This window comes from Gossypium hirsutum, chromosome A10 (assembly GCF_007990345.1).
Source record: "Gossypium hirsutum isolate 1008001.06 chromosome A10, Gossypium_hirsutum_v2.1, whole genome shotgun sequence".
In the NCBI taxonomy this organism is placed as follows: Eukaryota; Viridiplantae; Streptophyta; class Magnoliopsida; order Malvales; family Malvaceae; genus Gossypium; species Gossypium hirsutum.
In genome coordinates, this window is record NC_053433.1 from 5,176,154 (window position 1) to 5,189,691 (window position 13,538).

Below are 13,538 nucleotides of genomic sequence, written 5' to 3' on the forward strand. Positions count from 1 at the left end.
TTCACACTGAGCAAGTCCGTAGGTCGTGGGTACAAACTACCTCGATTTATTACCTTAACGCAAGCAATAGAGTATACTCAGTAGCTCCCCAAATTCCTAACAACAGCACCCAATCAAAGTTGCCACATCGATACATGATCTCATAAGGAACCATCCAATAAGCTCTCCACTCGATATCCCCCTCCTAAAGGTTTTGAAAAATTTCCATCCACTTCTCCTCCGAGATATCCTTTCTCATTTGTATAGCTGCCTCCTCTTTTAACGGGGAATAACCTTTAGAAAAGACCTGATAAGAAACCTTGTCTACCTTCCAAAAGTGCCCATGAAACCACACCATCAATAGTTGTGCACATCCAATAAACCGCCCCTCTCTCATCTTCCGACACGTGCTCAAGGATCTGAACGTCTCAGCTAATATTACCGGTACAGGTGTGATTCCCTTCTCAAGACGATCGAATAAGTCGGTAACTGCCTCATCCACGTGCCTTAAAGCCTTAAGAAAAATCACCAATCCATAGATGCTTAAGGTGAAGATATCAACCCTCTTTCTTTCATTTGGATGCGTTAAAACCAAATCTCACAAATTCTCCTAAGGGATACATTTACTATCTCCTTTTTGTTGAATCCGAGCAGTGACCCAAGGCTCGCTCATCCCTGAAATGTTTATCAATTTCTTCGCGAAAGTCTGACCATTAAAAACCCTGGCATAAGTCTTTCTAACTTGAACTTTCGGACACCTAAGCAGGGTAGTGTATTCCTCCATGGTAGGTACTAAATCCACTTCTCCAAAAGTGAAACACTTGTAAGTAGAATTCCAAAATTGCACCATAACTCGGAATAGATGTTTGTCCACTCTAATGTCTAGCAAATAGAATATATCACTATAGCTTTGATGAAACAACTGCTTAGTCCCTTCATCCCAACGAGACCATATATCTTTCAACTCTTACAACTCATTCTGTACTACATTGACGCAAGTGAATTCTTGCAACTCTGATGTATATCCTTCTGCCAAGCTATCCCCTCTCTCTGATTGTAACTTCTCTGACAATGCACGGACGGCTGCATTATCCTCAACTTTATTTAGAAATTCATTCTCCATGTCAAACTTTCTAACTTGGTAATCGAATACGAATCAATACCCCCTTTAGTATGCAATGTCATGCAAAATACAATCAAAACAAAACACAGGTTAGTATCAAATGATAGTGATAAAATGCAAGCACATAAACAATAATTACAACACACATACGAGTAAATACTAAGGCTTGATGCGGCTTCACCCAAGGATAGCTCTTAAGGTTCACTATATGTGGTTCGGTTCTAGAGATAAGGTACCTGAACCAGCAGATTCCTCAATCTTCACCCATTATAGGCTCATATAGATCGAGTTCGATTCAGGGGGATACATTTCCCTATGACCATACGGAGATGAAAATCTCACGAAATTACAGGTACAGATGTACCCCAGAAGCAATCCACTAGCCCATGCGGAGGTGAAAACCTCATGAAAGCATAGTTTCTTACTCCCACTTAGAAGGTGTGACCACAATGGTCATACAATGAAATGCAGTATTATTCTACAAGACCCGCACCATGTCAATCATACAAACGAATGCAATCGAAAGAAACATGATTTTTAAAACAAGTTTTCGGTTTTTTGACAAAAGGACAGCAAACAATCAATTTTATGGCTAGACTCTCTTGATTCTGGTCCCCAGTGGAGTTGCCAAGCTGTCGAAACCTTTTTTTAATCTTTTAAAGAAAAGCGGGCAATCGACGTTTTGAAAATAAAATGTGGAGTCGCCACCGATCTTTTTGTTTAGGTGTGATCGGATCACCTAGAAATTTAGTTATTCTAATAAAATATTTATTAAAACAACGATTTTTGTCTTACGAAAATATGAGAACACAGGTTCGGGAGTCGGTTACGTATGAGGAAGGATTAACACCCTCACTACGCCCAAAATTGGTACCAAATCGATTAAATACTGTCCTTATGTCTAAGATTTAAAAATGTTTTTTTTGAAATGTGGTTCCTTCTATAAACATTTGAATAGCCCAAGTTGGTCGTCAAAATTCTCTTATTTCAAAGGAATACAGCATCACATCCAACACGATAGGACACGATCCTTTGTACCCTCGAAAACGCGATAAATTTTGACTTCCAAAAGTTTATATGTTGAAAACCGCAAAAGGATACCCAATTATTTAGTCCAACGAAAAAAAATCAAAACCCAGCACGGTAGGGCACGATTCCTCGAATTTCTAGACATCGGATATTGCCTTATTTTAGAATTTAGAGAACATGAGTGAAATTCTAAAGGAATATTCGATTATTTTGAACAAACAGGAAATCGCAACCTAGCAAGATAGGGCACGGTTCCCCGAATTGCCAAACATCGAGTATTACCTTCGTTTTGAGGAGTTTTTAAAGACATGAGTGAAATTCCAAAGGAATATTCGATTGTTTTGAACAAACGGGAAATCACAATCCAGCACGATAGAGCACGATTCCCGAATTGCCAAACATCGAGTATTGCCTTCGTTTTAGTGAATTTTTTAAAAGAATAATTATAAAAATAGCTTAAAACGAAATTAATATTAAAGATTTGGACCTTATAAAACCAAATTTCATAAACCAAGTGGAAAACAATGATATGAAATAATATACTCACATGAGATACGATCAATTAACAAACTAATAATTAAGTATAACTAACCTAAAAAATATAACCCGATTACGATAATGCATGGGAAATAATTGATATAATTATACAATGACAAAAATAATAATATAACGATACAACACAACCAATAAATAATATGTAACGACGATCTATGGAGTAATATATATATGTAACAAAAACCAATCAACATACAAAACAATATAAAAATTAAGGGCTATTATGAGGCAAATCGATACAAAAACTATATATAAAGAAAATCATAAGTGAATAACACATGCAAAATTTGAAATAATTTATATATGTAAAAGAAACTAAGTATACACATAACTTGTTATAAAAATAGATATTATAAAAGAGGAAATTTGAATCAAATAATGTACAAAATAATTTTTTAAAAGAAATATCTATTTGAAGATAACCATGTACATATAAAAAAAATTTTAAATAATATCTACGCTATATATAAAAAAAGAATCGAATATGAGGATAAAATATGAATATGAATATGTGTATATAAAAATATATGAGAATTTTTAAATGAATGATAAAACGATTTTAAGGATGCATCAAGTTTTAAAGTGGAAATATACATATGTAGCAGCACAAAACGAATAACATAAATCCAAAATAAATAATATATGAAAACCTTAGATTAATAATAAAATAATTTAAAAATAAAATATATTACAAATTTTCAATTCATAGTTAAAAATGATTAAAGCCTAAGTAGATATATGTATACATTATATAATGTATGATAAATTAAATAATATATGATAAAACCCTTTAATATAACTAATGAAACAGAAACGATGATTTAAGATAAATACCAAATAGAATATTAAAATAAATAAAAAAGGGTTAAAATCCAAATAACTAAGGACCAAATCAGAACGAAAATAAAATTCGGGGCGAAAAGCGTAAAATAATAAACGCATAAGGACCATATTGGAACGCGCGTCGCAAGAAAAGGACTAAATGGGCAATTGTACCCTATCGCCAGAACGACGTCGTTCTCACGTTCTACCTTCAAAAGGTCAAGGGACTAAATCAAGCCAAAGTAAAACAAAAGAGTCCAAATTAAAAAGGGAAATTGAATGAAATTGAATAGTAGTGAAAATGAGGGAGGACTAAATGAGCAAATTCCCCATTGATGGGAAACACACGGATCCTTCCCGGGTAGGGTCACGCATGTGGGTCATGCCATGAAACGATGCCGTTTCAACACCAATACTCACGGCTTAATACTCACGGCTTAAAACGACGCCGTTTTACGCATATATATAAACCCAAAATTTGCCCTAAAATTTCATTCAGCATGTCATTTGCTCAAAGAGCCTTAAAGCAAATTCCAACACCAATACTCACGGCTTAAAACGACGCCGTTTTACGCATATATATAAACCCAAAATTTGCCCTAAAATTTCATTCGGCATGTCATTTGCTCAAAGAGCCTTAAAGCCCCCTTTCGAAACCCTCTTAACCTTTTACCCTTTGGCCGACTCTTGGGCTTCAGCGGTACATAATGTGCCTCCACCACCGCCAAAACCCAAAGCCTTTTTTTTGGTTTCGTTTCCATGCCAGAGAGACTCCGACGACAGAACCGCAAGTGTAATCAGGTAAACTCTTCTCTTTTTCTTATTTTCTTATGCTAAAAAAACACATGCAAACTTCAAAGAAGAAAATCCATTCAAAAAAGGAAAAGAAAAATGGAACTTGAAATCCCTTTCAAAAAATTTCGGCTTGATTTTTTTGTATTTTGTATTTCCGTGTGCTTAATATTTGTGTGTTCGTAAAAAAAAAGAGCCTTTACAATCGAAAATCATAGGCTTTATAGCCGAATGTTCAAAATAAAAATAAAAGATACAATTTTTCTTTCTTTGCTTTCGTATTGGCTGTTGTTGCTGCTGTTGTTTGTCTGTTTCTTCGCAGGTACAGAGCCCGTTGGCGCGGTGGTACGTGGCGCTTGACGTGGAGCATGACTGTTGGAGCGCTGGAGCGTACGGAGCCAGTCTTTGGGCGCACGGAGGCCGTACATGAGGGGGTTGTCTAGTTGCGACACAAAAGTGGGGTGACCTAGGGTTTATGAAACTGTTAAAGAGATGGGCCTATTAGGCTTGCTTTGATTTGGGTTATATTTAATTTAGGTTTGGGCTTGTAATGGGTATCGGGTCTGGGTTTATTTAGGCTATTGTAATAATTCTGGACGTTGGACTATTAATTGAGTTTAATTTTTATTTATTTTGTATTTTGGTGGACCCGGACAAATTGGCCCGTTTACAATATTAACATGTTATTTTAAATTAATTTTTAAATTTAATAATAATGTGAGTGATGCAATAATAATTGAAAAACATGATAAGTATTTCAATATTATTTTAAAATATAAAATATATAATTAAACTTGAGAAATAAAAAAAATAAAAAAAATATTATGTTGCAATATTCTCAATCTCTTTTGTTTAGTGATTTTAGCCATTTGTTGGCCGATACCACACCCAAACAAATTATTTTTTTAATCAAATAAAAAGATACCAATCATCACTGTGCCAGCATCTAAAAAAATTATTTTTTGAAAAAAAATATGTAAGTGTTGACTATCTAGTGTCCTAAATCATAAAAATAATTTTTTTAATAAAAAAATAATAATGCCAGCCATTTAATTCTCATAACCAAATTTTACTATTTATTTCAAGTCATTTGGGTGAGTATTTTTAAACCAAAATTATTTTTGTAAATATTAATTTTTTTTAGATTAGAAGAATAAAATAGCCGAGCATTGTCAAGGACCATTATGAGAATGGTTTTACTTTCACTTTCACCGAGGTATTTTCACTCAACTTGACAATGCTAGCCACGTTTGCCCACCTTAGTCCTTGCTTATCTCTCTTGTGAATGCAAGGCCAAATTCACATTAAAAAGCAATAATATGGGTAACCGAGTCCAAGAATTCGAGAACATAATATCCAATTAAAAAAGGTTCTTTTTTCTGATCTGGTGTAATTAAATTATCCAACTGAAAGAGTAGATGAGTTTAGTGCCACACCAAAAATAACGTTTCACAGCTTGAATCCCAAGAAACAAATACAAGCTTCTCCCCCTCAAGTCATGCATCATTATGACAGTAAAGCAGGTTGTTGCATGGTAAGATCGTATGATGGCAGCGCATTCTCATAGGCGAGTAATGACAGCTTCCACCTCTGAAGGGGTGTATAGATGGTATGTTGGTGCTACTTTGGCAATATCAACATTGTTGGGAGTCACCTGCAGAAATATCGTTGTTCAATGGTGCATATATTAGTCAGCAAAATTAAACAAATACATATAACGGAACCTCAAAACTGAATGTTTTCGCGTGAAACTTTACCTTCTCTTCCATTACTTGCTTTAAAATGGACAGAGCAATAGTTTCAGCTTCTAGAAGAGTCAGGTCCTGCAGGTGGGGGTGAAAAATCCCTTGGTAACTCAGCACCAAAAATACTCATAATTATATGTGTGTAAAACAATCCTAAACGGATAAGGTCACCAAGGTAAGCATTCCTAAAGCTGAAAAACAACATACAAACAGAGACGAAGATATACCTTGTTGTATTGCTCTTGCAAAGAGCTGTCTGCACCTTCGGAACCTGAGCCTATAGCCTTTGCATTGCATTGCCAAAATGTGCCAGAGGGATCAGTATAGTATCTGCAAAAGAGAAGTTAGAACTGGTAAATGACAGCACGAGAAGATATTAGTGCTTATCAGTACAATGCCAGTCAATTTTGTTCTGCATTCTACAGGGAACCCTATTGGTTTTTCTTTTTTCCCCTAACAGAGCCTGGATACTTCATTCTATCTGTCCAACCAAGGAAACCATAACTCATTCTAATTGAAAATAATAATTTGCAAACCTCCTAATTTAAATACTTAGGGATTTATAACTACCTAATACAAAGTTTATAACAATGCTGAAGAGCACAGGCTTTGAAGAACCATGCTATAATTGTAAATCAGCAAGCAACAGCAAATGAAGCACTTATCTGAAAGTTGATTTAGTGAAATACAGTGTTTGATCTGTAACCATCTAGTCTTGCAAAAATATGTCACAGCATGGCAGTCACATCAGGTACATGACACATTAGAGCTTATTACAGTTTTAACTTCTTAAAATCTTACAATTTAAAACAAGCATGCGGTGATAAGTATGCACCTTATAATCATCTCTACCAAATTATCACTTGCAAATAACAACATATAGACCCTGGGAACAGTTTTAATTGTAGTGACAAAATTTTTTAATAGATTGCATTCTTCAGGGAAGGGCAGTTCAGTGAATAAACTTTAAAAAATCACAATAGTGATGATATAATTATCTAGTGACATAATTAAGATAAATGTTCGTCCTAAAAGAAACTCATTCATCTTTCCATATGTCGAAAGAGATTTTTCTACATGAAAATCAACATAACAAAAACTCATCTGATACTTACAAGCTAGGCCCATTCTCATCATGACCAGCAATGAGAAGAGACACCCCAAATGGCCGGGACTGCATAAGAAAACGATATGACATGTAAATAAGCACTTAAAAAGTAATGTCATGGATAGAATTCTGCATCATAAGAAAAAAGAAACTAAATGCACAATTGTAGAAGTCATACTGGCTGTGGCCCTCTGTTTATAGCTTACTAAAATGAGCAAAAAGTATCATGAAAAAGGAGCTTAAAATTTCTATAACTATGTGTAGAAATTATAAGCAACCATACCATGGATTCTTCATCTCCTTCACCAAATCGAAGGGCCAGGTCACAAAGAGCTTGTGTTGTGGACTCTACAGTCATTGGCTCGCCATATGAGAATCTGTGGTTCTGTGTGATCGTAGAAGATATCAGCATAAAGTTGCAAAAAAATTTCACATCAAAGAGTAGGGCACAACAACTATGGTACCTGAGTCTCAACTCGTGCATGTTCAACAAGTGTTCGGGCATCAGCAATCAAGCCACTCATAGCACATCCTATATGTTCATCAATTTCCATAATCTTCTCAACACTGCTGGGCTCCTGAAAGAGAGTCCAGTACTTATGAGGCTGGGAAGAAGTTGCAATAATCTACATCCCACAAAATCTACTATATGCAACACATGCTACGTGCTGGACATCAAGTATCATTTTTAAGAAGAATGCAGCTTCAATTGTAAGTCTTAAGTAAAGATGTGGCAGGTGAAGGAATCTTAGGGAGAATCGAGCAGCATACAGAGAAGAAAAAAAAAGGCAATAACTAGTTGGATAGAATACTTGACATGTCTTAACATTTCATTACATCACATAGAACCAGCATACTATCTATCACATTATGCGAGTCGACAATAGCAAACTCCGTCGCTTGGACCCAGATTTTCAATTCTAGGGTATTGACTATTAATAAACATATTGACATGCTTGCAACTGAAAAGTAGGTCGTAGGTCAAAAGATACTCCTTATATCCCTAAGAGCTAGCAATAACCTCATTCTCCAAATGGAACTCCACACCTTAAAAAACATATCCTTAAATTGCATTTTAGCAAACAATACATAACAAATTAAAGCAAAAGGGGATTAAAAAAAACCCTTTTAGGAAAAATAATCTGCAAATGCAATGGTATTAAATCAAGTAAGAGTACAGACCAACAATGGCGAAGTAATACGCTTCTCGACAGCCAACACAACACCTTCTTTGGTCTTTAACCCAATTGCAGTTGAACCCAGCTGTAGTTCAATTAATAAAAACCCATTAACATCAAAGCAACCCAAAAATTTATAAAACAAAAAAGGACACAATAGCAAAAAAGGATTTTACCTTGATGGCCTCAATAGCATATTCTACCTGGAACAATCTTCCCTCCGGAGAAAATGTGTTCACTCCACGGTCATACTCAGTCCTTCATAGACCAATCACCAAAACATTATTTAAAAAAAAAGAAGAAAAATAAATAAATAAAAACTTGATGAGGAACCAATATGTTTTGATATGGTACCTGGTGAGAAACATCTTGGATCGATTGGATGTTAGATCTAACAAAACCCCAAAGAACAAAAAAAACCCACAATTTTTTAGCTTGTTTCTGAAAAGAAAATTAACTTCAAAAGAAAAAAAGAAAAAAGAGAGAAAGATGATTTACTTGTGAAGAGAGTACTAAGAGAGAGCCACTGAGCGAAAAGAAAGAGGGAGCTTTTCTTAAAGTACTCTAGTCTTCTTGCGAAACAAGACAGCCTGTAAAACGGCTGCGTTTCAGGACGTGAATAAATCATAAATCATAAGCAGTGCATATGCCCAATAGTTTGGGCTTTGACTCTGTTGGATAGCCCGTTCCCTTACATTTCTTTGTTGTTTTTTGAATTTCTAAGGTTCGGATTTAGAGGTGATCATGGGCTGGACCGGGCCGGATTTGGGCTGGGCTCAACTAAAATTTTAAGCCCATTAACTAGACCAGGGCCTAGCCTGACATGAAAAAAGAGCTTAAAATTTTATCTAAGCCCGACTCAAATGAAAATGCTAAAACCTAGGCTCGACTCGGCTCGCTTGTATTAATTTTTTTTATATTTTTTATATAATTTTTAAATATATATAATAAATCAAAAATATTAAAAACATCAAAATAAATATTTTCCAACAAATTGAAAATAAATTTTAAAAAATATGTAGACTTAAATAACACTAAGATAAATACAAATCAACAAGCAAATGCCTCTAAAATAATAATAAAATTAACAAATGCCTTTAAAATAATAATAAAATTAACAATAAAATAAGTTTTATACAATATCTAAACAATAACAATAAAATAGTAGCAACATAATAGTAAAATGGTAACAAATGGAGAAAACTACAAGAAAAAAAATTAAAAAAAAACAGCTTTTTTTGTAGTGAATTCAGGACGGGCCCGGACCAAAAATATCTTACCCGAGGCAGGTCCCTTTTCTAAACGGACCTTATTTTTTTGTCTAAGCCCATTTTTCGATCCCATATTTTTGCCCAAACCCTCTCATGTTTCGAGTGGGTATTCGGGCCAAGTCGGGTAGCTCGACCCATGATCAGGTCTAGTTTGGATCAATGTTTTGATAATTGGATCGATTTGTTACTCTAAAAATAGTAGGAGGGATTGAATTTATATTTTGAAGTTTTCTTAAAAAAAGTTATTTTATTTTCATATTGAATCTCTTTAATCATATTTATTATTTAATTATTTTTATTAGCTTACTAGATTTTTTTAGTTTTCTAATATATCTACTAGAGCGAGTTCACTAATTAATTCTCTACATTTAGTAAATTTTTTAAGGGTAAATGCTGACTACGAATTATAAGATATTATTTTTTGAACATGTTTGGTAGGGATATTATTTTTTGCACATATTTTAATATATGAGTTGACAATAAATTAATTTAATTAATAATATTTAGCCACTCTCATACTTCAAGAAGAATATTTTTCGTTTATTTTTAAAATATTTTAATTTTTATAAAAAATATTACTAATTTTTTAATTTTAATTTTATATTTGTATTAATTATTTTGTTAACCAAAGGAGGCAATAAAAAATTAAGTGGTCTTCACTTATATGATTAAAATTCTTTAAATGGGTTCACTCATGTCGAAAATAATTTAACTTGTAGTTTCAGGTTATATAAATGCTGAGTTGGCATGATTTAGCGGTTCAGATTTATTTACAAATATCCAACCGCTTAAATGAATTTTAGCTTATTTCTTAAAAGAGGATTATCGTCAACAGATTGGGGAGGTTTCAATCTTCAACCCATTTATTGAGAAAGAGATCTACCCATAACCCAAGAATTTAGGCTTTGACTTCGTTGGATAATTTATTCCCTTATTAATAAATTGAAATTTTAAATAATAAAAAAATAAGTGTTAAAAAACTAATTATTAAATTTAAGTTGTAAATTTTGTTTGGAATATTTTTGAAATTAAAGATGGAATATAAATAAATTATTTGATAAATATAATTTTAAAAATAAAGTATTTAAAAGATAAAGTTAAAATAAAATAAAAAGAATTTTAAAAAATTCACACTTTTTATTAAAAAAATTGTGGAAAATATTAATTTTTAGTTGATCTAATTTTTTCAATGATTTATCAAAATCTTAATATCACTTGACATTTGAGATTAGTTTAGATATGTTTAAAAATGGTAAAGTGTATAATTAATTATCTAATTATTAACGTGTTTTTGTTTTGGTCAACAAACTATAAAAAATTTCAATTTCTTCACTAATGTTTTAGATTATTTCTGTTTTGGTCACTCTCTGTTAAATGATCAACTGATGTAACATTTTTCTAATTAGTATAATAACAGATTTAGTCCTCAATACTTTCACATTTTATCAATTTGATCAAAATTCTAAATAATTCAATGAATATAACTTTTTCACATTTATAAATTCTATTAATTTGATCATTATATCCATATAATTAAACAATTGTTATATTTTATGAAAAAGTACAAAATATTATATTATATTTTTCCTCAAAATATATAAAAATAATATCATATATTATGAAAATACTTTTACTATCACAAAATTATGTAGAATGTAGCGACGTAAAAATTTTAGCTTAGCTTGGTCGCTAATTGTGGCGATTTATTGAAAAAAAGTTTGAAATTTGACGTTTGATTTTTGAAATAAACAGGGAGTCGCCACCGATCCTTTTTCCTAGGTGTGATCGGACACCTATTAGATCTCTTATTAAAACAAATAAAAGGCTAAGTTTAGGTCTACGTTAAAATCCAGAGAAAATTTAGGGTTCGGGAGTCGGTTACGCGCGAGGAAGGTATTAGCACCCTCGCGACGCCCAAAATTGATATCTTATTAAACACATGTTGTCTTGATTTTCAAAAATATGAATTCAATTTGACATTTAAGTGTGATCCGATTGAAGGAAATGAGAAGTTGCAAGTTTTTTTTATTTTTTAGAAGGACGTCCCGTTTTTAACACGAGCCGATTAATTTCACCCAACATAGCAATGAAATCGATGACTTAATGTTAAAATTGGTACATTGCCTTATTCTTAAAATTAAAATGTAAAAAGTTTTTAAAATGATAGTAAAAAAAAATTCAAGAATATTATTGTCAAAAAATACGAACAATGATGTGAATAATAAAATATATAAAATATAAAATATTAAAATATCAAAATATTAGAATAATAATAATTAATATTGACAAATAAAAAATAAAATAGAAATAAAAAAGATGTACATAATATATATATTAGAAATAATAATGATGTTAAAAAAAATACTATTAATAATACTACATCAATATGTACATATATAAAAAATAAATACATGATAATATTAAAAATATGTACATAATATAGTGTTAAAAATACATACATAATATAGTTAAGATATATACATAAGATAACATGTAGAAAAATATATATATAAATAATATAATATTAAAGATATATAAATAAAATAGTATAAAATATATATATACGTAATATAAAATTTAAAATATACCTAATATATTAAAAGAATATATATAATATAATATTAAGAAATTTAATAATAACAAAAAAAAGAGAGGGAGAGGGTGGGTGATTTTCGGCCACAAGGCCGGCCATCGTCCGGTCGCCGGACCGCCGCCGGCGCCACCGTACACGGCAGCCGGACCTCAAAAAAACTTTTTCGGTAAAAATGGGTAAGCTTCCTCCTTTTATTTTTTACTTTCGTATAAAAGAAACAAAATAAGATTGAAAGGAAAACAATAAGTAAACAAAGAACTTAAAAAGAGAATAGACAAAGAAACCTCTTTTGCTTTGATTTTTGATTAATCTCCCAAAAAACTAGCTTATCCAAAAACTAGCCTTCACAATAACTCTTCTCCTTATTACTTTAAAAAGAAACCTCTCCAAAAATCCTTTACAATAACTTTCACTCCCAAAAACTCTCCAAAAAAAAAAAATCCCCCCCTCATATACAAAATATGAGAAGGCTTATATAGCCATTTACAAAATATTTTTTTATTGTTTATGTCTTCATTTGTAGGTACAAGTGGTGGTGGAGAAGGTGTGGCTAGTGGAGTTGGTGGTGGAAAAAGAGTGGCTAGTGGAGTTGGTGGTGGAAAATGTGTGGCTAGTGGAGTTGGTGGTGGAAAATGTGTGGCTAGTGGAGTTGGTGGTGGAAAAAGAGTGGCTAGTGGAGTTGGTGGTGGAAAAGGTGTGGCTAGTGGAGTTGGTGGTGGAAAAAGAGTGCTAGTGGAGTTGGTGGTGGAAAAAGAGTGGCTAGTGGAGTTGGTGGTGGAAAAAGAGTGGCTAGTGGAGTTGGTGGTGGAAAAGGAGTGGCTAGTTGAGAAAAGTTTAAGTTGTGGGCTAGGTTTTTTATTTTGATTTGGGCTTAGGGTTTGGGCCATTGGGGTTTTGATGTAAATTGGGCTTTGGGTAGTTAAGATTTTGGGTTTTGGGTTTAATTTTGGTGGGTTAGGTAAGGCTAAATTGGGTTTTGATGTAAATGGGCTAAAATTGGCCTACAACAGCTGCCCCTCTTTGCTTATTATCGTGTAACGAGAATAGAGCAAAGATATAAAGAAAGGCCAATTTTGCCCGGTCTTGCTAAGTATGGACTTCTTTGGTGCTCTTCTCATCCAGGTAGTCTCTTTCCAGTCCATCGCATCTTGTAGCTTTGGTTCAATCCACTGCAAATTCGGAGATATGCCTTGTAGCTTCAATCTGTTCCAATGTAATTCAATATGCTCTTTTATCGCTTCAGTGAGATAAGGTTTTGGGTCTTCTCTTCTGCCACTTTAGAAAGGCAAGATCTGATATCCTCGATTAACTCCACTGCAACTTCAGGGAGACAAAATCTGGTG

The 13,538-nt window shown here is 32.9% G+C and overlaps 1 protein-coding gene across 1 annotated transcript; it reads right to left on the reverse strand.

Moving 5' to 3' along the window:
* Window positions 1-5,655: 5,655 nt before the first annotated feature.
* LOC107897462 (proteasome subunit alpha type-5) lies at window positions 5,656-8,974 on the reverse strand. The gene is made up of 10 exons (XM_016822930.2): window positions 8,830-8,974; window positions 8,686-8,722; window positions 8,508-8,589; window positions 8,336-8,416; window positions 7,618-7,731; window positions 7,437-7,538; window positions 7,161-7,219; window positions 6,273-6,375; window positions 6,058-6,123; window positions 5,656-5,954 (listed from the first exon to the last, which is right to left on the reverse strand). The coding sequence occupies exons 1-10, from the start codon at window positions 8,957-8,959 to the stop codon at window positions 5,862-5,864; spliced, it is 867 nt and encodes a 288-aa protein (XP_016678419.1). The 5' UTR covers window positions 8,960-8,974; the 3' UTR covers window positions 5,656-5,861.
* Window positions 8,975-13,538: the final 4,564 nt, after the last annotated feature.

Excerpts from the sequence above, each read along its gene's own strand:
- LOC107897462 (XM_016822930.2), bottom strand. The coding sequence starts at position 8,959 with ATGATTTATTCACGTCCTGAAACGCAGCCGTTTTACAGGCTGTCTTGT. Across the intron at positions 8,590-8,685 it reads TCCAAGATGTTTCTCACCAG|GACTGAGTATGACCGTGGAG; the intron begins GTACCATATCAA and ends TGGTCTATGAAG. Across the intron at positions 8,417-8,507 it reads ATGCTATTGAGGCCATCAAG|CTGGGTTCAACTGCAATTGG; the intron begins GTAAAATCCTTT and ends ATTGAACTACAG.